The sequence below is a fragment of the Myotis nattereri genome (genome assembly GCF_964212035.1).
Source record: "Myotis nattereri genome assembly, chromosome: 18".
NCBI lineage: Eukaryota > Metazoa > Chordata > Mammalia > Chiroptera > Vespertilionidae > Myotis > Myotis nattereri.
Window position 1 is genome coordinate 5,116,430 of NC_138093.1, and position 26,595 is coordinate 5,143,024.

Consider the following 26,595-nt stretch of genomic DNA (forward strand, 5'->3'; position numbering starts at 1 on the left):
ATTAGCAGTAGTAACAATTTCCACTTCCCTGTGTGACCAACCTGAATGAAGGCAACTGGTTCTTTGCAAATCTCTGTAGGGAAGCCTACTTTCTGCCAGTGTGTGCGATGGTGAGTTGGGCCGCTCAGCAAGCAAACTGATCTAATTCATGATCGATTGCTTTGAATTTCAAGTCTCAAAAGAACCCTCTCAGGAAACAGACCTCTGCTTAAACAGACCTAGGCCCTAAACTTTCTAAGTCTGAGCTCAGATGATCTCCTCCGGGAATCAGCTTTCAACAGTAATTCCTTTCTTTGGGATCCTAAAGCATTGATAGCCTCTCCCATACAATTTGGCACATGAATTTATGTTTAGCAAATAATCATTGCTTTATTGGTTCATTTATGTATAGCATCATCATTAAAGCATTTGCTTTTGAAACCAACTTTTGACTACTTTCAGCATTCAAGGAATTGAGCTCTGTAATTTGACTGTAAGTTCTTCAGGAGTGGGTTTAGTTCCGGGCGCACTGGAGGTTCACCTCATAGTTCTACACCATTATTCTGTCCTTGAAAATGGCATAAAATCAACTTTTGGAGGTGGGTACATTTTCCGTTCGGTTGTTGAAGTGGCTACTGAGTGAAGTCTATTACGAGTCGTTTCGCGAAGGGAAGAATTCTTTTGGAAAGCGAAGAATCCCCCCTTCTACTTGTCTAGCACCCACGAATTCGAAAATCTCTTAGGTGCCGTCAGCTGACAATCTGTCGGCACGTTTTGTTTTGCTTCTGACGTCACGCGAGGTTGATGTGACCCCGCCTCCCGCTAGGGGGCGCGCGACTGCCCGCGGAGCTTCCACCCGCACTGCGCAGCCTCCGTCCAGGGGTGGGCGGGGCTTCCGTGCGGACGACGTGACGTCACCGGCGGGCGCGGCCGGCGGGGGGCGTGGCCACCGGAGCGCCCCAAATCCCCGCTGAAGTAGGTGGCGAGCCAGCGGGAGGCGGCGGCCGCTCCTCCGCAGCGACGGGAAGATGGCGCCGCCGGAGACGGAACGGGGGCTGAAGAGCGTCGTGTGGCAGAGTGAGTGCGCAGGGGCCGGGGCCGAGAGAGGCGGCCTGGCCTCCCGCCCCGGACCGGCTTCCTCTGGGGGAGCGGCCGCGGGCACTTGTTGCTTCGAAACGCCCGTCCCTGTCAGGACCTCTTCCTCCTTCCCTGCCCGGCTCTGCTGCTTGGCAGCGCCGGGAGGGCGGGAGCGGGAGGCGGCCTTCCTGCTCGCGCCGGGCGCCGCCCGCAGCCCCGCGCGGGGGGAGCGCCCCGGCCCGGCGTGTCCTCCCCGCGCGCCCCCACCTCCCGGCGGCCGCTCCAGGCGGTGCTGTCCCCGCCGAGACAGTCCGAGCCCCGTCTCCCGCCCCGCCCTCGCCTGCGTCACGGTGTCCCTACGGGGAGGGGTTCGCCGCCGTAGTTTTCAGGGTCCTTTAGACACAAACACACGCACCGCCCAAGCACAGCCCGTCCCTCGGCCCTGGAGGCGCCCACTCGGTCCGCAGTGGCGGGGCCGCGGGGAGGACGGGCTCCCCGGCTCCGGGACTGGACCACTCCCCGGCCCCGGAAGGTGCCATCCCGAGGACTGTCACCGCAGCCTCCCCACTGGGCTGGGGGCGGGGCGGGGGGGACCGCAGGCGGGAAGACCCCCGTGCTCGGCGTGGCCGGGTGCAGAGCCGGGGCCCGCCTGGGAAGGAGGAGCACGGAGCTCGGAGGACTGGGTTCTAGTCCTGGGCCTCCGCGAGCTCCCCGTGTGCCACGGCAGCTCCACACCAGTGCCCGGCCTTGTGCTTCACATCCCAGGTAGTAAAAACAAGCGTATAACGCGAAAGGAGAAGAAAAAAAAGTTACCGAAACATCTTTTGAGAAATTGGATCATTGTCAGGTTGCATTTTGTTGTTTTTTTTTTCAAGATGTACGAGGCTGGCCTTGAAGATGTGGCAATGTCTTAAGATTGCAAGGGCAGTTAAATATATTTATATGACACAGGGTGATGAGTTGTGTTGCATAAGTAACTTCCAAGCTATAGAATGGCCCTTAGCATCAGCATTTTTTAAAAAGGAAAAAAAAAAAAGGTTAATGATAGTCATTTCAGCCTTGATAGCGTGGAAAGGGGGCAAGAGAGGGAGTGTGTAGAGGTAACAGGTCCCATCTAGTGCTGTTAGCATGAGGTGGCCCCGGGGTGTCCGATGGAGTGTAAGATAAAGAAGACAGGAGACTGATGGGAGGAAAGAGGGATAATAGTTTAAAAATCCCTTGGGATTTTTAAAATAAATATTTTTATTGATTTCAGAAAGGAAGGGAGAGGCAGAGAGAGATAGAAACATCAGTGATGAGAGACAACATCAATGATGAGAGACAATCATTGATCGCTGCCTCCTGCACGCCCCCACCACTGGGGACCGAGTCTGCAACCCAGGCATGTGCCCTGACCGGAAATTGAACCCGGGAGCCTTCAGTCCAAAGGCTGATGTTCTATCCACTGAGCCAAACTGGGTAGGGCCCTTAGGATCTTTTTTAAAAAATGTGTTTTTATTGATTTTAGATAGAGAAACATTGATGTGAGAGAGAAACATCCACCTGTTGCTTCCTGTACCCGACCCAGGATTGAACTTGCAACCTGGGCATGTGCCCTCACCTGACGTTTGAACCGGCGACCTTTCAGTGCACGGGAGGACACTCAACCAAGTGATCCAGACTGGCCAGGGCAGTTCTTAGAGTCTTGGTGTAAATAGAAACATAACCGGAAATTCAAGATGATGTTCTTTCAACATTTAGGGAGGGGAGGGGAGGGGGGGGAAGAGAGAGAGAGAGAGAGAGAGAGAGAGAGAGAGAGAGAGAGAGAGAGAAGGATGCCTGTGAGGTTTCTTAGTAACAGGTGACAGGATCTGAAGAAATGATGAAAGAATCTCCTTAGAGGTAGGAGATTCATGCATTTGACGGGGAAAAGGTTTTGCTAGTTTGAAGATAGTACAGTTAGGTATAGAAAGCTAAATAGCCTTTAGTTTACCCACAAACTGGGAGAAGGGAACAAGGTTTTGAACAATTACTCTGTTCCAGGCACTCTTATATTAAAACTTAATAAATTTTAATCTCTGATTCACAGCTGTTATCATAGCTGCACTATACAAAATAGTCAAAAGTCAAAACAACCCAAACGTCCATAGAAAAATAACATGTGATATGTTCACACAATGGAATATCATTAGGTAATAAAAAGGGCGGGGTGGGGGGGAAAGAGAGAGAGAAACATCAGTGTGAAAGAGAAACATCAATCAGTTATTTCCATAGTCGCCCCAACTGGGATTGAACCTGATTTCGGGGTCCTCTGGCTCTCAGACGGCCAGAGGACCCCATACGCAGAAACTGTTCTCAGCAGGGGTGGGTGTTCCAACCCACTGAACAACACCAGCCAGGGCTATACAGGGATTTTTAAAAAATATATTTTATTGATTTTTTACAGAGAGGAAGGGAGAGGGATAGAGTTAGAAACATCGATGAGGGAGAAACATCAATCAGCTGCCTCCTGCACGCTTCCCACTGGGGATGTGCCTGCAACCAAGGTACATGCCCTTGACCGGAATTGAACCTGGGACCTTTCAGTCTGCAGGCAGATCCTCTATCCACTGAGCCAAACCGGTCAGGGCTATACAGAGATTTTTGACTCCATGAGGGTGGTGCCCCTAACTCCCTGAGTTGTTCAAAAGTCAACTGTATATGGTATGCAAATTATGTCAATAAAGCTACTTAAAAAACAAACCTGATACAGCTATTATAGAAGTAGTTTTCACATCCTGTATTAGTTTTGAAAACCATTGCAAGGAACATATTAATAACTAGAGGCCCGATGCTTGAAATTGGTGTAAGAGTAGGTCTTCGCAGCCGTGGCTGCGTGGATCCCTCCCTTGCAGCCTCGATCCTGCGCCTGCAGCCCTGGCTTTGTCTGGTCTAATTAGCATATTATGATTTTATTATTATAGAGTGTTATAAATCAAGACTGAATATTTGTATCATAATGTGATACAAGTTCTTGAAAATTGTAATCAATAGTAAATAGGAAGAAAAAACTTAGCCAGTTTTTTTTAAAATTCTCCTTTTTTTAATTTATTAATTTTTTTGTTAATCCTGACCTGAGAAGATTTTTCCATTTGATTTTTAGAGGGAGTAGAAGGGAGGGGGAGAGACAAAGAGAGAAACATCAATGTGAGAGAGACATGTAGATTGGTTGCCTCCTGCATGTGCCCTGACCTGCAACCAGGTATGTGCCCTTGGACTGGAATGGAACTGGCTAGGGCCACCGGCCCAGTTTTGATTGTCAGATGTAATGTAGCAATGGGCTAGTTAGGGATTTTCCTATGGGCTTTTTTTTTGTTTTCATTTTGTTTGGGATTTAAGTAAATAGGGAAAAACAAATTAGATAACACTTTCAGAAATATTTTCCAGATGTTTATGTACTTAAATGTATTAGCCTTTTTTATTATTCTCTTATTCTCAAAAGTTTAAAAATGTAGTTTCAATGTTACCATATAGGTTAGGTGTTAAAGATAACTGCATTTTTACATAGAGTTTAACAAGTGTATATGCTTTCTATGTAGCTTAGCAGAATTTCATACTGGATATTTTCCCAGCCATCTTTAACTTTTTGAATAGTTATCCTATTATTATATTTCTAACTGTTGGTTAAGATTCCTACTTTTTTTTTTTTTTTTCCAGAAATAAAAGCAACAGTGTTTGATGACTGCAAGAAAGAAGATGAATGGAAGGTAGAATTTGCATATTTTATTGCCCTTATATCGACCTTCAATATATTGTCCTTACTAAACTTCCATCAGCTATAGAGTCTGGAACCACTTGGTTCAAATCTTAGTTTCACCTAATAGCTGTGGCTTCTTGGACAAATTACTTGATCTCTCCATGCCCCTGTTTCCTTGTCTATAAAATGGGGATGGTAGTACCTCATAGAGTAGTTGTTAATATTAAAATGAATTAATTCATGTGAAATGCTTAGAACAGTGCCTGGAACAATTATTCTTCAAGTGGCATTTTATAATTTTAGGAAAACTTGTTAAACACAACATACATTTAAATTGAACGTTCTCTGCTTCAGAGTGGAAAATTTCCATTTGCTCACTCGTATATAATACTACATCTACATATAAAGAAACAGTCTCTAGGGCAGTGATGGCGAACCTTTTGAGCTCGGCGTGTCAGCATTTTGAAAAACCCTAACTTAACTCTGGTGCCTTGTCACATATAGAAATTTTTTGTTACTATTTGCAACCGTAGTAAAGCAAAGACTTATATTTTTGATATTTATTTTATATATTTAAGTGCAATTTAACAAAGAAAAATCAACCAAAAAAATGAGTTCACGTGTCACCTCTGACACATGTGTCATAGGTTCGCCATCACTGCTCTAGGTCATGCTTGCTGAAAGATGAGTTGAGATCATTTTGCCTACTGTCCTCATTTTAATTTTATGTTGTAAAAGGATTATAAGTTTGAATATGTTTAATGGATTAAATTATTTTGTGTGAATTTTTAGCAATCAAATACTTATACTATTTTTTCATTTATATTCAATTTAAGATAATGCTTTTAGATGAATTTACCACTAAGCTTTTGGCATCGTGTTGCAAAATGACAGATCTTCTAGCAGAGGGTATAACTGGTAAGTGTTACCAATACTCATCATGAAAACATTTTTACTGTGATTGGGAAAGTTTGAAGTATTGATAAATTTTAGTTAGTAATTGTGTTTCTAAGGGGGTTATGGTTTTGTTTTTAATAACTGTAGCCTTAATAATTACACTGGACATTCTTTTCTCTGTGAGTCTTTAGAATAACCTCTGTAAGCCAGGTCTTTTTTTTCCTCTCAGCTGAGACATATATTTAAGTGCTTCTAGCCAAGACAAAGTCAGTTGCCCTGTTGAGTGAGTTCTCAAAATTTTCTTTTAAATCCTCATCCCAGGATATATTTATTGATTTTAGAGAGAGGAACGGAGAGAGAGAGAGAGAAAACGGGAAACAAACAAGCAATCATCAGTGTGGGAGAGAAACATTGATCGGTTGCATCCCGCAGGTGTTCCAACTTGGGATGGAACCGGTCACCTTTTGGTGTATGAAGCAACGATCCAACCAACTGAGCCACACTGGCCAGGGCAATAATATTTACTTTTTGATATTTATATATAAAATAATCTTTTATTGTTGGTTACATATTCAGTTTGCAACCTTTACTACCTTCAGTGGGAAAAGCTCTAAACTAGAAATCAGAAGATGAAAGCCTTGATTTCTCTATTGTTGGATAAGTATAATATGGATAAGCCACTTAAGTTTTTTAAGTTCCCAGAGGATATTCTGATGTGCAACTAGAGTGAGAACCATTTGGTAATAAGTGTGAAAATACTATGAAACTACAGAACCATTTTGCACTGTAAGGAGGTTTTACTGAATTTTTGTAGATTATTACTGTTTCTTACTATTTGTTCAGCATCGATAGCAGAGGCCTGATGCACAAAATTTATGCAAGGGTAGGCCTTCCTTCCCCTGGCTGCTTGCACTGGCTTCCCTCCGGCTACTGGCTGGCACCCCGGCTTCCCCCTCGATTGATCACCCCGCAGGCCAGTGGCCTGGGCCTCCCTCTGTGGGGCGATCGTGGGGCGATGGCGGCCCCTGCTTCCCCCACCAATGGCATCGCACCAGCCTTGGCTGGCCTGGCAGCAGTGCGTGTCATAGCGTGGTCGTCTGGGTGGTCATTCCGCTGTTTGGTTGATTTGCATATTAGCTTTTATTATTATAGATATTTTTCAATGAAAGGATTCTGTGGCCAAGTAAGTTTGGGAAACAGCATTAAACAAAGCTAAACAAGTTTCTTTAGGACTTTGGAGTTTTTTATATGCCGCCGGGTACAGGTACAGTATTCAGTTTTCTAAACTTATTTGGCCACAGAAAGCTTTTGTTGAAGAGCATTTTGTAGGACTGTATACCATGGAGCACATTCCTCTGGACTGTCCTCCAGAGTTCCCTAGGTTTACTGTGTTTTTTTGTTTTTGTTTTTATACTTTATAATACTAATGTATGGTTTTAAAAGAATAAGAGTTAATTTGGGAATTATTTAAAGGATATATAGAACTATAGTTAAAAACTGGGGCTCTGGAGTTGGACAGGTCTGCGTGGGAATTCTGTCTGTTCACCTTTTTGTCTGTGTCACTTGGACAAGTTACCTCAGTTTCTTCATTTGTAAAATACTTATACGGTTGTTGTGACGTTATCAGATAGTTCATGTAAAGTGCTTAGCCTGGTATCGGTATCATACTCGCTATTATTATTGTAGAGTATTTTAAAAAATAAACACACATTTTAATTTTTAATGCATTTTCTTGGTTTCTTCATGGCCTGTTGATTGCTTATGCTGGTAGACCTAACTATGAAATAGCTGCTTTATCTTTTTATTCTCATGATGAGCACTTAGCCCAGAGTTTAATTTTAGGGAAAACACATTTTAAGACTTCTATACTTTATCAAATGAAGACAAATAAAAAGTTAAACCGAAGATATGTAAATCTGTTTCTCTATTATTATACGTAAGAAGTACAATAAAGTTTATTTTTAAAATGTTTTGAATGTATAAATATTTGGTTATAAAAAATGACTTTCTTTTTTGTTAGTTGTGGAGAATATTTATAAGATTCGGGAGCCTGTCAGACAGATGAAAGCTCTTTATTTTATCTCTCCAACATCAAAGGTGAGTATTTTGAATCTTTAAAAAGTATGTTCTTTAATATTTTCACTGTTGACATGATTTTCTCATAGAAAAATCAAGGTAATAAAATACCCTTTATTAGAAAAATAGTGACACAAACTGGTTTGCTTAGGGGAAAGTATTTGTTAGAAGATTGTTTTATTTGCACTCTTCTCACTAAGAATATGTAAGTGAAAAAATTCCTATCTCCCCCATGAAATATGAAAGCAGAATTTAATTGTATAAATTATTAGAGTTTCTTTGAATTACTTGTTACTTTTACAGTTCCTATTTAGCCATAATTGTTAAGAGGATGGAAATGTACTTAAAAGAAATAGTCTTGGATTAATCAATTTATCTTAGTAGCTTCTCTACAGACATGATGTATGTATGTGTGTGTGTGTGTGTGTAATTTTTTTTTATGTTAAAGGAATTTCTTTGGTTTGTAATTCAGCAACCACCCATTTAAGTGGGTGAAGCTGCTAGGGAGAGGAAGTTCAATAAGAATAAAGAAAATGTGCATCTAGCAAAATGTAGCTGCTTGGAGAGAAGGCTGACAATTTGAACAGAGAAGTAGTATACAGAATGAGATTCTAGTTAGCACATAAAAAGCTTTCTGAAGCTCAAGAATATAGGATTTTTCAAATAGTTAATTGAAGAAGAGGATAATTACTATTGAAATTTGAATAATAGCCTAGAACAGTGGTCGGCAAACTGCGGTTCGAGAGCCACATGCTGCTCTTTGGCTCCTTGAGTGTGGCTCTTCCACAAAATACCACGTGCGGGCATGCACGTACAGTGCGATTGAAACTTCGTGGCCCATGCGCAGAAGTCGGTATTTTGTGGAAGAGCCACACTCAAGGGGCCAAAGAGCCGCATGTGGCTCGCGAGCCACAGTTTGCCGACCACTGGCCTAGAAGATCAGAATGGACTATTTCAAAGCAAAAATCAAACAAAGTCCTGGAAATAATGGGGGAAAGCGACTTGAAGGATAGATCCATGAGATCTATCAGAAATATGGATCTAGGAGTTCCGGAAGGAGAAAAAGGGGTAGAGGAAGGAGAGAATATTAAATCTCTGTTATTTTTTACTTTCAGACCACTGTATCTTTAAAGCTAGCAGTGTTAAGTCAGATTCCACCACACCGTATTACTTCCTATTCCTCCTTCTTGCAGTCATCTACCCCCTTCTGGGTTTTCATTCTAGTCTCTTGACAGTTTCAGCTCCTAGCTCACTGTCCTCTCTTCAACACTTCTCCAGTGGTGGTCTCAGAGGTTTCAGTATCTGTGTGGCTAATACTTCGAGTACGTTCGCTGACTTTCAGTTCCTTCATCTATTGTTTTCAGTGGTCTTGTCTTCTGTGTTGCTGTAGCTTCCCAGCCACGTGATCAATCATTCCTAGATCTCCTCGCCAAATAGCCTCTGTTCCTACATATCACCTTGATCTTAGTAGGTTTCTAGCTGCCACTGGTTAAACAACATAGCATCTTACAAAATAAGCTTATAAATTAAACTTCTACACAGTTAAGGTTTTATTTTATCATCGAAATAAAATAATCGCAGTTATCTCAAAAGCTAGTATACTTAAATTAGTATTTAATAAAATACATATTGACATCTAACTTTTTCTTTAAGTCTGTAGACTGTTTTTTACGTGACTTTCCAAGTAAGTCGGAGAGTAAATATAAAGCGGCATACATATACTTCACTGACTGTAAGTAGCTTTGTAAAAGTCATTGCTTCATTATTTAAAATCCTTATACATGCCAATGCTAGTGACTTTCTACTTATTCTAATTAGGTTGCAAAAAATAAAAAGCATATGATCATATATATATCCTAATTCATGATAAAGCGATAGAAAATTAAAAGAAATCATCCCAAACTAGTTTCAAAAGAATCATTTTTGCTGGTGTACAGAGGTGGAGGGCTGGTGGAGAGGCCATCCCGCAAATTACGTGCTGACCACAAGAAGAACTCTTTTTTAAACTGAAGTTTCAATTGGGGATTTGATTATATAATAAGAAATAAGACCCTTTGGGAGGGCACTAGAGAAATTGCCCCTGTTTGGCAAGTAGTAAGGGAGAAAATCAATCACATTTCTCTTACTATGTCATATGTTCAGATAGAAAGCCCCTAAACGAAAGAATACAGAGAAGTCCAGAGACACATCTTATTCTGCTTTATGTTATTACATAATTACATTGCAAAATAAAAATGTCATTGATCTAAGTTAGGTCTTGGTCTCTGCTATTATTTTAAGTAGTATATTATTATTCCTGTTAATTATTATTTATGTCATGCCTACTAGTAGTTTGCATTTTTTTTAAAAATATATTTTATTGATTTTTTACAGAGAGGAAGGGAGAGAGATAGTTAGAAACATCGATGAGAGAGAAACATCGATCAGCTGCCTCCTGCACATCTCCCACTGAAGATGTGCCCGCAACCCAGGTACATGCCCCTGACCGGAATCGAACCCGGGACCCTTTAGTCCGCAGGCAACGCTCTGTCCACTGAGCCAAACCGGTTCAGCGAAATTTGATAAATTTTAATGAATGTGAAGCCTCTTTTAACTTAAGGAATCTTGAGGCTAAACAACTCCGTTTAAAAGCCACTCCATGTTAGTAGCCAATGGCTGATATTCTAACCTAGATTTACTGGAACTGTAAACAGGTAGGTTAAAAAGGGGAAGAAAAAAAATGGGCTCTAAGGTCCAGAGCTTACTAGTTTAGAATTTCCTGACATCAGAGAAGTTCTTTTAATTAAAGAAGAATTAACAGTTTGTGTGGTATGGTTACACCTAGTGGCCAACTTAGAAAAGTAGTGCAAACTCTTAAGAAGTTCTGAAAATCCTAGAAAATTTTGTTAAGTCATGAGTTAAGATTTTATTTTCCTTCCTGGCAGTTTTAGTTTGCTGTGTTAGCAGCTATCTAAGGAAATATGTTTTAGGTTATGGTGGATATGAATGGTGAAAACAGAATTTCTGGAAAGTCCCTCTTGACTAGAGTACATCTGCTCTGTAAAGTGAAGAACAATATTTATGTATTATTTCTGTTCTCATGATAAATTACATTATAAAAGTCAGTAATTTATATGTAAAATAAATGTTCCTAGGTGTTAGAATGATTTATCCAAAAGAGAAAAAATTTAGATGGAGTTATATGCTTTGATTTTTTTTTTCTTTTTTTCCTCTCAGTTTGCCCTGATAGTCTCTTTAACAAAATTAAGTCTTCTTGTTCCAAGTCAATAAGAAGATGTAAAGAAATAAACATTTCCTTCATTCCACTTGAATCTCAGGTACTTTCTGTTTTTTTTAAATTTTAGTTCATAATAGATTTTAAAATTTTGTTTTATGAGCTTATTTGTTAATAAGGTATATTTTACTTATATACCTTATATATTTGTAATGTTTTACTTATTAGGTATTTGCTGAATTTTGAATAGTCCACAAATAAACATTTCCCATGATGAAGGGAAGAATATGAGTGCTTTATTAGAATATAACATTAATAATGAAAGTGGAGCTTAAATTTCACATCTGCCACTAGGTCCTGTGTATGTCAAGTTTTATAGCACGGATTATGGGATCAAATGATTTTGAGTACAACCTTTATTAGATGGCTGAGCAGCACAGACACAAAGTTCAGCTACAGCTGAATCTCAGTCCATGTTCAGGCAGCTGCTGGTTGTGATGGCTTAGGTGCGGAGGAATGAATGACTGTGTATGAAAGGAAATGCATCAGTTAACCTACAGTGGTTTTACATACCTACTTTTACACTCAATTCATTATCTTAGGCCAGGAGGGATCACAGTTGTTTTTAAAAAAATAAAAATTAGTTTAGTGAGGAACTCTCAACCGTAGTTAGAGAGCTTCTTTCATATTCTTCAAATAACACAATAATAGTAAATCTCTAATCCTATTCTTTGCACATAAGTAAATGCTTTTGTTAGTTGAATAAATATGTCTCTAAGGTCAGAGTATATATGATAAGACCAATGGCACATTGTTGTGTCTTATTAGGAAGTATATCTCTATTTTAAGGACATGAAGAATATAAACTAAAGATATATATCAACTTGGAAAATTTCTAGGTTATTCTCTAGAAGATTTTTAGTGTATGCAAATTTATAGACCAATTTTGGCTTTGTTGTATTTCTTTCTGCTAGGTATTAGATCTTTTTCAAAATTAACTTTAGAGAGAGAAGAGGGGAGAGAGAGATAAAAAACATCATTGATAGGCCGCCTCCTATGCGCCCCTTACCGGGAATCGAACTCAGTGACCTCTTTCTGCATGGGTTGACACTAAACCACTGAGCCACATCAGCTGGCCCAGTTATTAGATTTTTATTTTAGTTTGACTACCTCAGATTCCTTCAGCTGTTGCACAGGTAATGAAAAGCAAACAGTGCTATCTGTTTATGAAACAAGAACTGAAGGAAAGAGGTAGACTAAGCAGGAAAGGAGAGTGAGAAAGGAAAGGGTGAAATCCAAATGACAGAGAAAATGAGATTTGATTAAGGTAAAGACACAGTTGTTTCAGAAAACAGCATGGTTAGTGCAAGTATTTTTTTTAATGGCCCAAATAATAGCTGCATATTTCTTGGTATATTTTTATAAATCAAGTCTCCACATTGACAGTGTAACTTTTTTTGGCCTCACTTAGGTATACACTCTTGATGTACCAGATGCATTCTATTACTGTTACAGTCCAGATCCCAGTAATGCAAATGGAAAAGATGCTGTAATGGAAGCTATGGCTGAGCAGATAGTTACTGTGTGTGCTAGCCTTGATGAAAATCCCGGAGTAAGGTATAAAAGGTAAGGCGCTTAATAGTGTCTGTTCATGTTATGTTTTCTATTTGCTCTCTGGTATAGAGGTAAGTAATGTCTGTGCAGGTGGATTAGCAGAATTTTCCTTGTAAGATTGTGTTGTAATTACAGATTTAAAGTGTGAGGTTTAAATTTCAGAGTAACTAATAGCCTCTGTTACCGAATTTCAGTGCTTAAATTTGGTTTGATTTACAAGCATTTTTTTTCATGAGTTTAAGGAATGCTTAGAGGAAATGTCTTTGTTGTCATATAGGAGCTACAGTCTGACATTTATTATTTTATATATTATTTATTATTATTATTATTATTTTTTATTCTCACCCAAGGATATGTTTTTCATTGATTCAGAGGAAGGGAGGGAGAAGGAGAGAGAAACATTGATGTGAGAGAGAAACATCTGTCACTTTCCTCCCATATGTGCCCTGACTGGGAATCGAATCTGTGACCCTTTGGTGCATGGGACAACATTCTAACCAACTGAGCCACACCAGCTAGGGCCCAGCAGTTATACTTTTAGATGTAATGTATCTCGAGAAACATGTTCATGGTGATATATGTACAAAGATGTTTATTTCAGTGTTGTTTGCAATAGGATAGGATAGAATTGAGAATGATTTAAAGATCCATCTTTAGAGGAATGGGAATGAATATATAGCATCCAGTGTAATTATTTGATAGACATATATAGAGAACTAAAATGAATAAATTTGATGTATGTGCCAACGTAAATAGGTCTCATATATATAACAGTAAAAACATACCCTGATAAAACATATATAGTCCAGCCGGTGTGGCTCAATGGATTGAGCCTCGTCCCATGCTCCAAAAGGTTATCAGTTCGATTCCCAGTCAGGGCATATGCCCGAGTTGCAGGCTTGATCCCCAGTGGGTGGTGTGCAGGGGGCAGCTGATCAATGTTTCTTTCCCTCTCCCTTCTTGTCTCTCAAAAAATCAATAAAAACAGGTCTGCTCCTCCCTGTATTGCAAAAATCCAAAATAAAACACACACGCATATATATAAATAAATAACAGTATTGGCAGGAAGAATACACATCGAATTTATAACAGTGGTTTCCTTGGGAGTGAGGAGATGGGAGGTAAAGGTAGGGGAGAAGACCAGGAATTGGAAGGGAAATAAAGGGAACTGTAATTTTATTTATAATATTTCCTTTATATTAAAAAATCTATACACATACAATAAGGTTTACATTTATAAAATCCAGACAAAATTAGTATAACATATTTGATATATTATCTGAAGTTTTCCATTTTATAAAATTTATTAAATTAATAAATTGCATGGTTTAATTTTAAAATTCAACTTTATGATATTGTAAAGTGTCTTGAAAGAAAGATAAGTGAACATTTTTTTCCATTTCTAGTAAACCTCTAAATAATGCCAGTAAACTTGCCCAACTTGTTGAAAAAAAACTTGAAAACTACTACAAGACTGACGAAAAGAGCCTAATAAAGGTAATGTATATAAGGCAGGTAGTGATTATGCGTAAAGTCTGACTTATTTCTTTATAAACCAATGAAGCTATTGTTTATTTTTCATTATTGATTTGGGAATCATTTATATAGATGGTAGTAGAAACTGTAATACACAGTGGGGTTTAGTGGGGAAGATAGGGGTTTTGCAGTTACTGTGTCCAAATCCTGGTCTGCCATTTAATTAACACATTGTTTGTGGGTAGTTTTTATCGCGCGCTAACAGGTGGCGCGGGCCATTTTTGCTAATTTTTTGCGCAAATGGCAACGTTCAGTAAAATTACGATAACTTTAGTTTACGTATTTATACGTTACCCGCATTCTACCGCTAATCTGTAAAAAACGTATTACTACATGTCCCGCGCTCTACTACCAGTCAAATTAAAACGTATAAGTAAAATGTATAAATACGTTTCCCGCATACAATGTGTTAATAGATATGTCAATTTGGGAAAATTATGTAACTTTTCTATGCCTAAGTTTTCTTATCTACAAATTGGGAATGATGAGATAATACCTATTTTATAAAGGAGTAAGAGGGTTAAATGAGTTAATATATATAAATTTCTTAGAATAAATAGTCAATAAGTACAGTTACTCCTGTTATTACTAGCTCTGTGATCCTGGACAAGATTATTTATTCTGAGTTGTATTTTTATCTGTGAAATGGATAATATAACATATGCCTTGCTTGGTTGGTATGAAGATTAGGTGAGTTAACATGTGTTTGGCACATATGGTAGTTTAATGATTGTCAACTGTTACTATCTTAAGAAGATAGTATAAAGTAATCAAAGAGTAAGGTCCAAACCCAGGGAATACCAGCATTTAGGCGTGGTTGGAAAATGAAGATCCTGACAGAGGTGGTGCCAGAGGGCAGGGAAGCCATATTACAGTACCTAAGGAAGAAACTAGATTGTTGAGAAGAGGAGATGGTTAAGGAAACCATCAATTACAATGCTGTGTGATCAGTGGAATGAGAAGGATACAGAGAATGTAATGGGAACATAGGCTGGGGCTCACTCTGATTCTGCTGGAGTTCTGGAAGGCATCCTGGAGGAAGAGGCCCTTGCGCTTCAAGAATGAGTGTAAGTGATAGAAGAGGGATTGTATTGCTTGGATAACAGGCTATTTTGGGCAGAGGTCTAGAGAAAAAGGCAAAATTCACAATCTAACACCTTGGCTAGAATGGAGGGTTTATAGCTTAGACATATTGTTAGTTTAGAAATTTAAAAGTTACTAGTTTTTGCTTTGGAGGTTTAGCGAAAGCTGTTGCTGGTTGTAGTTATGAAGACAATGGCTCAGTACACATAGCATAGTAAGTAGTCAGTAAATGTTTATTGAATGAGGGAAGAGATATACAATCAATATATTAGTAAATATCCTTTGTTCCTTCATGATTTCAGTGAAAAAAGGCAAAATCCACAAAAATACATAAATAAACTCATCTTTTCTATTCTTCCTTCCTGAAAACTATACTTTCTTTCCAATGCTTGATACCTTTCTTTCCTTATTCAAGGTCATGGTAAAGTGTCACCTCCTTTTTGAAGCCTTTCCTGACTCTTCAGGTCAAGTGAGGCTTCTTCCCACATCCTGCCATAACCCTGAGCCCTGATATAGCAGTCGTTTTTCCTGTTCATGTTTCTGAAGACTCTGAATGTACATGTATTGAGGGCTCATGCAGTGCCAGGGTGTTCTGAGTGTTTCATGGTATAATTACATTTAATCTTTATAATGATCTTATAAGCAAGGTTCTTACTATATTTTACAGTGAGAATACTGAGATGTTATTAACAAGTTAAGCAGTTTACCCAAAGTCATACAGCAAGAAAGTGGTCAAGGCTGGACTCAAACCCAGATCTATCTGATTCCCAGAGGATGTGCTCTTAACCAGTAGACAATAAGGTTTATTTAAATGAGTGAATAGTTAAACACTTTTCAAAGATCTAGCCTATGTAATTTACCTCTGCTGTATGTAAATAAATAGGAAATGTTTGTCTAATGAGTTGTAGGTATCTTACTGCTTTGAATAATCCAAATAATTTATAACTTCTTAAAATAACGTATGAAAGATATTGGTATTAATTATTTTTTCCCAGCACTATTCACTGTTTAATGATTAATGCTGCTTGTGAATGAATGAAAATAAGGCTTTCATTAAGATTTAGCATCTTAGCTGGTATCAGTATTATCTTTTTAAATAGCATGATGGTTAAGAGCACAGGCTGTGGAGTGAATCTGACCTGGGTTTGAATCTCCCTTCTGCCACTTACTAGCTATGTGATTTGGGCAAGTTATTTAAGCCTTTCTGCCCTCATTATCAAGTGGAGATGAGAATGCTTGTCCTTTAGGGTTGCTATATAAGAATTAACTAATATATGTACTTCCTACTTAGCAAAGAGCTCAAGTAATGGCTACTTTTCATAATTTGTTAGTTTTAGTGCTTACGGAGCTGAACTCCTAAGAAAATAGACTTAATGCAAGCCAAATGTTATTTTTTAAAAGGAATGTTCACAATATTGAGCATATCCTCAATCTAATTGTGAAAACTTTTGGTTTTGTATTTTGGTTCCTCCCCTACCCCCTACTGTGCCACTCAGCTTTTTCCTTTTTAATATATAATGACAGAACTTAGGAAAAGTCTGCCTTTGTTTTCTAAGATAGTATAAAAATGTGTTCACACAAAGAAATGGAAGTTTCTTAAGATAATTTTATCTTGTTATTTCAGGGTAAAACTCATTCCCAGCTCATAATAATTGACCGTGGCTTTGATCCTGTGTCCACTGTCCTGCATGAACTGACGTTTCAGGCAATGGCATATGATCTACTGCCAATTGAGAATGATACATACAAGCAAGTATAACTCCAAGGGCATCTATAGGGCATAAACAAACAGGATAAGATATGAGCAATTAATGGTTCTTGTATGCACTAGAAATCTAAAGTCTCTGTAACCTTTTTTATTCAGGGCCTTTATCCTTCTCTTCTCCTATAATCAGAATATATTTAAAATGTCTTAACCTTGTAAGTTAATGGGTAATTTGATGACTTTGAAGCTTTTTTGATGTATTTGCTTGAGTATAGTAGAAAAAAGTGAAAATTAGTTTTCTGAAATTTTAGGTTTAATTTAGTAATTTTAATAGATTAAAAATATCCAAACACTTATGATAATTATACTTAGTATTTTTTCTTAAATCAAATATTATTAAATTAATTTTGTATTTTTCTTTCTTATATATTTTTTCTTTTTTTTCCCTCTTATACTTTTATTTGCATATTGGTCAAACTCAGGCTTTGTTTTATTAGATGACATACAGAAATCAAAATAGCTATTTTTTCTAATTTAAAAGTAGCTTCAAGCAGTTTATTCAGAATTTTCAAAAGAGATTATTATTACCTCTCATCCTTTAGGTCTCTAACCCTGCATTGCTTAAGAAATTTACAAAAGAATTAAACTGATGAACACTAAAGAATTTTGTTTCAGAATTTAGACATACACTTCAGACATTATGCAGTGTGTAGCACAAAGAGCTCAAGTAATGGGTACTTTTCATAAATTATATTAGCTTTAACCAAGTATTTAAAATACTTATCTTCCTAGGTTTACTAGCAAGCAAAGCAAGGTTTAATTTTTTTAAGAGTAAGAGAGAGATTTATTTTTTAAAAAATCAATACTTTTTTATGAATGAAAGAAGTCCAAGAGCCCTAAGCGGTTTGGCTCAGTGGACAGAGCGTCGGCCTGCGGACTGAAAGGTCCCAGGTTTGATTCCGGTCAAGGGCATGTACCTTGGTTGCGGGCATATCCCCAGTGGGGATTGTGCAGGAGGCAGCTTATTGATGTTTCTCTCTCATCGATGTTTTTAACTCTCTATCCCTCTCCCTTCCTCTCTGTAAAAAATCAATAAAATATATTAAAAAAAAAAAGTCCAAGAGGAAGACTAGATGGAGGCATGAATTCCCTGTGGTTTGTGCTGTGTCAGAATTTTTAATGGAAATAGAATACAAAGCAGGAAATGCTAAGTACCTTAATTTTTGTTGATAAATCAAAGGTTAAAGATATTCAGTAACTACAAGTGGCATTTTGATGACAAAAGGGCTGTTATCCTTAGGTGCAGCCTTATAATTAAGCACACTCACTCTGTGGGCATCTGTAATTAAGATCACATAGTTAGATGGCTTTATAGGCGGGACCTGTAATATTTTGGGGCTATGGAAATAATTGTATTCATACAGTAGAGGTCAACATACAGCTCTGTCCACAGTTCAGGGCTGGGAGAGCTCAGAGCTGTTCTTTCTAATCTTGGCTCAGGATAATCCCAGTCCCCAGGATGATTGACTCTCCTCAGCTCCCCATATGGAAGGAGGCTATCAGTATCAAAAGAAGGGAGAAAGTTTGGGGAAGCAGTCAGGAAGCCTATTTTAAGTAATTTCATGAACCCCTTGACTTGCTGCTCACTTTAGTAGAACTCATTAAAGCTATCACAATTTTTTATGACTACATTTGTTTTTCTCTCATTTCCTTACCCATTCTTTTTTTTAAGTTGAATTTATTGTAGTGACATGGTTAATAAAATTATATAGGTTTCAGGTCCTTTCCCCTTCTTAAAAGGAGATGATTTTATAGGGTTAGGGAAGAAGAATATACAAACAAATGATATATGTTTGTGAATTTTGTACCAGCTCTGAAACAACTTCAGACATTTCTGTTCTTCACTTAGTGGATGGTTGATAGTTGTGCTAATGGTTATCAGGACATCAAAATTGTGTTTAAGCAATTAGAATAAAAATTATTAGTATACTCAGTCTTGTTCTTTTTTTTAAGTATTTTTATTGATTTTGAGAGAGAGGAATGGAGAGAGAGAGAGAAATATTGATGAGAAAGGGAAATAACAATGGGCTGCCTCCCACACACACCCTACCAGGAATTCGAGTCCACAACCTGGGCATGTGCCCTGACCAGAGAATCAAACTGGCATGGGATGATGCCCAACCAACTGAGCCACACTGAGCCCACCAAGGCACACAGTCGTCTCCTCCTCCTCCTCCTCCTTTTTTTAAATGTATATTTACTGATTTCAGAGAGAAAAGGAGAGGGAGGGAGAGAAACATCAATGATGAGAGAGAATCATTGATTGGCTGCTTCCTGCACACCCCCAACTGGGGATTGAGCGTACAATCTGGGCATGTGCCCTTGACCAGAATTGAACCCAGGATCCTTCAGTCTGCAGGCCAGCGCTCTAGCCACTGAGTCAAACCAGCAAGGGCCACAGTCTTGTTCTTAAAGTTGATTGTAGAACGTTGAATTTTTGTTTTATAGAATACTATTTTGCTAACCTAAAACTCTATAATGACGGCTAACTCTAACATTTGACAGTAAAAATGTCTTAGTAGGATTAACTTCTTGGCTTTTTAAAAATGTGTTTTCATTGATTTCAGAGAGAGGAGAGGAGAGGGAGAGAGAGAGATAAACATCAATGATGAGAGAGAATCATTGATCGGCTGCCTTCTGTATGCCCCTACTGGGGATTGAGCCCACAACCCAGGCATGTGCCCTGACTGGGAATCCAATCCTGATCTCCTGGTTCATAGGTTGATTCACAACCACCGGCTTAGTAGCACTTTGATTTTTAATGTAAGGGTTGCAATAAGCCTTAGTTTTGAGTAGGTATTTATTCATTTTCCACCAAAAATAGTGGATATGTACTCTTCAGTTCTTGAACTGTGTCTTAAAATTATTGTGTGCAAAAGATGTTTCTTCAACTTTTCTGGGGGGAAAATAATTAAAAGTTTTTACTTGTGTCTACTTGTAGATATAAAACTGACGGGAAAGAAAAGGAGGCGATCCTTGAAGAAGATGATGACCTCTGGGTCAGAATTCGACACCGGCATATTGCAGTTGTATTAGAGTATGTGAATCTGTTTTAATTTTTATTTCATGTTTTTTGAAGATTAAATACATGAAAGTACAGTTTGTAATCTTAAATGTCTCTGTAAAGAATTACACCTTAGAAATTTAAAGAATTCTCTCAACTTTACAGGGAAATTCCCAAGCTTATGAAGGAAATTTCATCAACAAAAAAAGCAACAGAAGGAAAGGTAAGAATGAGTCTTATTTAACTTTCAAAATGATGAAGTTGTTTTATAGAATAACTGAATCATAAGTTTAATTTTAAAATGTTTGATTTTTTCCTAGACATCACTTAGTGCTCTTGCCCAACTAATGAAAAAGATGCCGCATTTCCGAAAACAGATTACTAAGGTGAGAGTACTGTATGTGAGACCTTATTTATTAATCCACCTAGTTCTCTAGTCAGGGGTAGCAGTGGGTGTCATGGAATACTTGGTGTTAGTTTCCCTGTAAAACCTTATTCTAGTTCTGAGAAATACCCCAAGTAACTAAGGTTTCCAATAGGATTCCCTCTGTATATAATCTAGATTCATCCATATCCAGCTTAAACTTCTTTATATCTTTGTCTTGGATAGCCATATAGAGAATGTTTAGCATTTATCAACTTAATAAGAAAATTCAACATTGGTTCAACCGTGATTGTTATTCTACTTGGTTCTTTAAATTAATAGATTTAAGAGTAGTTAAACTATGTGGGCAGATAAACTGCTGTCCCCGTTATTCTTACGAGTTATTATTGGAATAATTTTTACCAATTTTTTATCGTATTGCACCCTAATTAAGAACTAGTAATGTAAATTCAGACTTTTTCTGCTGGACTTTAAGGAGTGGACTTTTTTCCCCCCACCTTATTTTTTGTTACTCAGAAACCCAACACAAATTCAATCCTTTTCATTTTATTTAATTTTTTTCAAATATGTTTTCATTGATTTCAAAAAGGAAGGAAGAGGGAGAGAGTGATAGAAACATCAATGATGATAATCATCCATAGCTTCCTCCTGCACACCCCCTACTGGGTTTCAAGCCCACAACCCTGGCATGTGCCCTGACCAGGAATTGAACTGTGACCTCCTGGTTCATGAGTCGATGCTCAACCACTGAGCCACACCGGCCAGGCCTTTCATTTTATTTCTTGCTGTCCATTGATTGTCCCCTGTAGATCATGTTAATTCTCACTTTCCCCCCCTTTTTTTGAGTTGTTTCCCTTTGGTGTACATGGTACTTCCTTTCCATCCAAACCCATACTTCCCTTCAGGCCAATCTCAAAGTTTAACATTACATGCCAAAAAAAAGTGAAATGCTTTGAATCAGTGATTTTCAACCTTTTTCATCTGGAAAAAAAAAGGTGTAATTTTGATTCATTCACACCAGACGGCTGTTGTTGTGTAGGCTGTTGTCACTTTTTTATTTGACAATCTAAGGGAAAAGAGGTCAGTGCTCCTGATTAAATAATCAGGTATTGCATGTTTGAAACATGCTGTGGCACACCAGTTGAAAATCACTGCTTTAAATTATTGATTTTTTTGTTGTTTTTCAGCAAGTTGTTCATCTTAACATAGCAGAAGATTGCATGAATAAATTCAAGTCTAATATAGAAAAGCTCTGCAAAACTGAACAGGTATGTACAGTCAGAAATACCTATGTTTGTAATAGATTTCCTGAGTGATCTTTCTAAGATAAAACCTAACTTTGCTCAATACAGTGTGTCCAGAATCACAGAATCTCTCTTAGAAGGGGACTCACCTAGGTCATATTGAATACGTCATGCCCCACCAATTAACAAGTAGCTATATATGGTATCAGTAGTAAGCAAGTCCCTCCTACTCTGTGATGATGCATTTTTGATTGAATGGGATGATTTGAGTGTTTGGAGCATTGTTCCAGGTAGCATTGTTGGCAGGCCTGTCTCAGGGTGCAGCACTGAACGTAGCACCCTGCAGAGCACTGCACAGGCACATTGAATCTGTTAAGGAGGCTCCTCTGCAGTGCACATCTTAATTGCCACGAGGCACACTTCACGTGCACAGGAGCCGCATGTGGTCATGGCCACCCTGGTCATCGCACAGGTTTATGGTGATGGTTTTCTTTTTCTCTGAATTATTTTTTGACTTTTTGCACTTCCTGCAATCAGACGTTTGCAAGTGATGCCCACATTTTCCTGTGAAATGTCATCAGTATACCATTACAATTTAGCAAGATTTTGCCCAGCTGGTGTGCTCAGTGGTGAAGCAGCAACCCATGCACCAAGAGGAGCTGGTTCGATTGCTGGTCAGGGCACACGCCGGGGTTGCGGGCCCAGTCCCCAGTGGGAGTCCTGCAGGAGGCAGCCGATGGATGGTTTTTCTTATCAATATTTCTGTTCCTCCCTCTTTCTTCTCTCCCTGAAATTAATAAAAACATCTTTTTAAAAAATTTAGCAACATTTTTAACTGAAATGAACTTGGGTTATGGACCACTGACTGTGTCATTTTCAATAAGGACCTGGCGCTGGGAACTGATGCAGAAGGACAGAAGGTGAAGGATTCCATGCGAGTGCTCTTGCCAGTTCTGCTCAGCCAAAACCACGACAATTATGATAAAATACGAGCAATCCTGCTCTATATCTTCAGTAATAATGGTAATGGAGACTTTGTTCATTTTCATAAATAGAGTATCCAGCTCTGAAATCACATTATAATAAGTGGTTTACTGAGAAAATTAAAGGTGGTAGCTGAAGTTGGTTAAGATAAGGAAAGGGAAAAATATGAAATTGGGAGAAGACTGAAGGATATATAATTTAAATGTTTGCTTTTTATTTAAACATTATTATTAGATACCACCTAAAACCTAGAAATGATTGTGGTAGCAATTATATGACTCATATCTTTACTTATCTAAGGAACAACGGAAGAAAATCTGGATAGGCTGATCCAGAATGTAAAGATAGAAAATGAGAGTGATATGATTCGTAACTGGAGTTACCTTGGTGTCCCCATTGTCCCCCCGGTAAGAAATCTTAAATTCTATATGTACTTACGTGTATGCATGTGCAGTTGATTGCATCAAATGTTTTCTTATATGGGTATCCATGTAGATAGTTTTCTAAATTTTACTCCAAAGATTTGGTAAGTAAAACATTAACATTTTGTTTTCCATATATGAGCAATTTAGACAATTGCACCTTCCTGGTGAATTTATATCTTAGGGTTTCTCTTGTAATTTGCTATTTATGTTTTTCTCTTTATAATTAATTTAAAACAAATTTTGAAAGAACTCTATTTGGAATCTCATTCTTTTCCCATTAAATTCTATAGCCCTTTTGAATAAACGTATTTTCTGGTCCTATTATAAATTTTATCCTTAAAGCAAAAAGTACTGTTAAGTTATATGTCCACAACTATTCAGATTATTTGAACAGGCATTTCCAATCTTACTTTTAAGTAGTACAACATAGTATTTGCTGTAAATTAAGTGTCTGTGTTAGAAAACTTAATAAAAGAATACACTAAATAAATTGTTGATTTTTAATCCCCCCCCCCATCTAATTATATTAGTCTCCACAAGGCAAACCATCAAGAAAGGATCGGTCTGCAGAAGAAACTTTCCAACTCTCTCGATGGACACCTTATATCAAAGATATTTTGGAGGTAAAATTCACTAAATTTTACTTATACCTTGAATGGCCTCCTGTAGAGCATTCTTAACCGTCTGTAGTTTATAGGCTGGAATTGTCTTCAGTACTGGGAGGTTCACTGAAGAAGCCTGTATCTGGGGTCAAGGCGGGAGAGGAAACTCTTAAAGAGTCTTTCCTTGAAGACCTCAAACAAACACCACTGGTTGCCTCCAAATAAATAAATAAAATCAGCACACACATGCTTTATGGGAAAAACTGCTGTTGTTTTAAATAACTATATGTAGCAGATATACAAATAATTTCTTTGAACGAAAGTCCAAACAAAATAACACTTGTATATAACCACTGCTATAAAGTGTTAGACTCCAATATTCTTGGAAATGTATTTGTGATTAAATGTAAACCTCACTATGGTTTGCTGTTATATTCAACAGATGGTTTGTGCCTTTTAGTATTGTTCACTTAGAAGATATTCAATTATAGGAAATCAGAAAATAAACTAATAAAAATTGTTTTATGAACTCAGTCAAATCATGGCATTGATTCTTCAGTCAAAATTGCTAGTACATAGTTCATTTATTTCAATTTTTCTTTGACTTAAACTGAAATTTCTACTTTCCTGTAGTATCTAATTGGATACAATTTATTACTATGATTTTTCTGTTTTCTTTGATTAGTTTTATGCCACTCACACATGCTTAATCATAATTGAAAAGTTTTAAAAATTTAGACTATTTTCTGAAGCATAAGATTTTTCCCCCTTATAACAGGGATATAGAACTAACTAGTTTTTCTTGGCTTGTATTTTCAAAGTAAGAATTGACTTTCTCAAACCCTTTAACAAAGATTTGCATGTTAAACTTAGAAAATCCACTTTTGGCTAAGTGGCAGTGTAAGACCTTCAGGATTTTCCTGAAACTTGGTTTCTTCGCTTCCTGCAGTCTTTTTGAGATATTCTTCGACTACTGATTGTGTCTACTCATTAATACCACATGCGGTAAAGCAGTGGCCCCCAACTTTTTTTGATCATGCACACTTAACCATAAAAAATGTGAACATAAGCTTATAGCATGACTGTTCATTTATAAACTACGTATTACTGTACAAATAAACTATATATACAGTATATCCATATACATAAGTTTATCATAAAATATAACCCTTAAAAAAAAGGAAAAATGTGTAAATGAAAATTTCCCTCCTCCCTTTGGGTTGTGTTGTGTAGCCTGGGCTGGGGGTGCACATCCTGCGGTAGAGCCACTGCTGCGGGGGCAAGGCCTGCACTCCCTGGTAGCTTACGAGGTGTCCGGACTAGGATAATATTAGAAACCCTAGCACTCCAGACAGAATGGTCCTGAGAGATGCCTGGAATTCTCACCCCAATGTGGGGCCCTCCCAGTGAAGAAATGTAGGCATGCAGTAATTACTGGTTTAGTAAGTAAGTAAATGATTGCGTTAATTTTTGAAGCAAGTAGGGTTTGCGAGGTCCAAAGAAAGGGCTAACCTTATTATTAAATATCTATATAACCTTATCCTTAATTATAAGTACAAATTTTGAGTTTTATGCAAAACAGACAAGTAAATAAAAATACCTTGGAATTTACATTTTCTTGATGGTATTAATTCTTTTCTTCCCTAGGATGCCATTGATAATAGATTAGATTCAAAGGAATGGCCATATTGTTCCCAGTGCCCAGCAGTGTGGAATGGTTCAGGAGCTGTAAGGTAAAACCTATAAATATTTTGTGTGGGAACCAATAGTATATCTTGTTTCTGTTCCATCTTTCAAAACTAGCCACGAATTCTTTCCCTTTTCCTGTCACTACCTCGTTGTTCCTTAAGGTGGCAGATGGGAACCATCATCCCAAGGCTGGACAGACTGAGAACATTTTAAAAAGTGTGCTGTGGGCTCCGACATTGCAGGGTCTTAGAGGTCAACTAGAGCATGGATTCCAGAGTGGTAACAAGATGATTGTTGGGTACTTACCTATACCTTAAAAAGGGAGAAATTAAGTTTTATTAATGTACACTAGCACACATATAATTTATAAACTAATATAGTATATTTTTAATAGATGCATAAAATATTTATTTTGATATATTTATTTACCTTTCAAATACAAGCTCAAAATTTTTACCAGTGGGGTACAAAAACAGAAACAGGTGATCCCCATGGTCTAGAGTAGACAGTGCTCTCTAGTGGCACCTTCTGCCGAGAGGGAAATGTCCTGTAGCCACACTGTCCAGCTTGACAGCCACTAGCCACTGGAGCTGCTGAGCATTGTATGTGACCAGTGTGACCGAGGAACTGAAATTTCTATTTTATTTAGTTTTAATAAATTTAAGTAGCTTCATGTGACAAAGTGGCTACTGTATTGGACAGTGCATATCTAAAGCAATCTGGGGGAGAAAATGGTAGATATAATGGCTACTATTTATTGAGTGTTTTTGTGGTACCAAATTCCATACTTTGTGTGTTCTGTACGTTACTTCATTTAATCTGAAAACAACCCTTACAGTTTAGAGAGCAGTTAAGTAACTTGCTGAAAGTCATAACTGAATTAGAAAGAAGCAGAATCAGAGTTGAAACTCAGGTCTAATTCTTTTTTAAACAGCTTTATTGAAGATATATTATTGACATAATAACTTTGTATATGCTTTTATACATATAAAAACAACTTGATGTTTTGATATGTATACACTGTAAAAAGATCACTACAGATGTACCCATCACTTTACATAACTACTGTTTCTTCTTTTATGTATTTTTTTTGTGTGTGGTAAGAGGATTTAACTTAAGATCTACCCTCTTAGCGAATTTCAAGTATACAATGCAGCTTTGTTTATTCTGGTTACGCTGCTGTACGTTGGATCTCTAAAACATAGTCATTTTGTACAACTGAAACTTTGTGCCCTTTGACCAACATTGCCTCATTTCCCCCTCCCCTCAGCCCCTGGCAACTAACGTTTTGTTCTCTGCATGTGTA

At 37.9% G+C, this 26,595-nt stretch overlaps 1 protein-coding gene across 1 annotated transcript in view; it reads left to right on the forward strand.

Moving 5' to 3' along the window:
- Window positions 1-911: 911 nt before the first annotated feature.
- Window positions 912-26,595, forward strand: part of STXBP3 (syntaxin binding protein 3) — a 28,744-nt gene continuing 3,060 nt past the window's right edge. Inside the window, exons 1-17 of the mRNA XM_081113065.1 lie at window positions 912-1,056; window positions 4,732-4,781; window positions 5,608-5,689; window positions 7,689-7,765; window positions 9,398-9,476; window positions 10,961-11,061; window positions 12,430-12,584; window positions 13,979-14,069; window positions 16,816-16,940; window positions 19,898-19,993; window positions 20,126-20,183; window positions 20,281-20,346; window positions 21,533-21,613; window positions 22,474-22,612; window positions 22,874-22,980; window positions 23,529-23,621; window positions 25,248-25,333. Of these exons, the coding sequence (XP_080969191.1) occupies window positions 1,008-1,056; window positions 4,732-4,781; window positions 5,608-5,689; window positions 7,689-7,765; window positions 9,398-9,476; window positions 10,961-11,061; window positions 12,430-12,584; window positions 13,979-14,069; window positions 16,816-16,940; window positions 19,898-19,993; window positions 20,126-20,183; window positions 20,281-20,346; window positions 21,533-21,613; window positions 22,474-22,612; window positions 22,874-22,980; window positions 23,529-23,621; window positions 25,248-25,333 (1,535 nt within the window). The 5' untranslated portion in view covers window positions 912-1,007. The remainder of the gene's footprint in view (window positions 1,057-4,731; window positions 4,782-5,607; window positions 5,690-7,688; window positions 7,766-9,397; window positions 9,477-10,960; window positions 11,062-12,429; window positions 12,585-13,978; window positions 14,070-16,815; window positions 16,941-19,897; window positions 19,994-20,125; window positions 20,184-20,280; window positions 20,347-21,532; window positions 21,614-22,473; window positions 22,613-22,873; window positions 22,981-23,528; window positions 23,622-25,247; window positions 25,334-26,595) is intronic.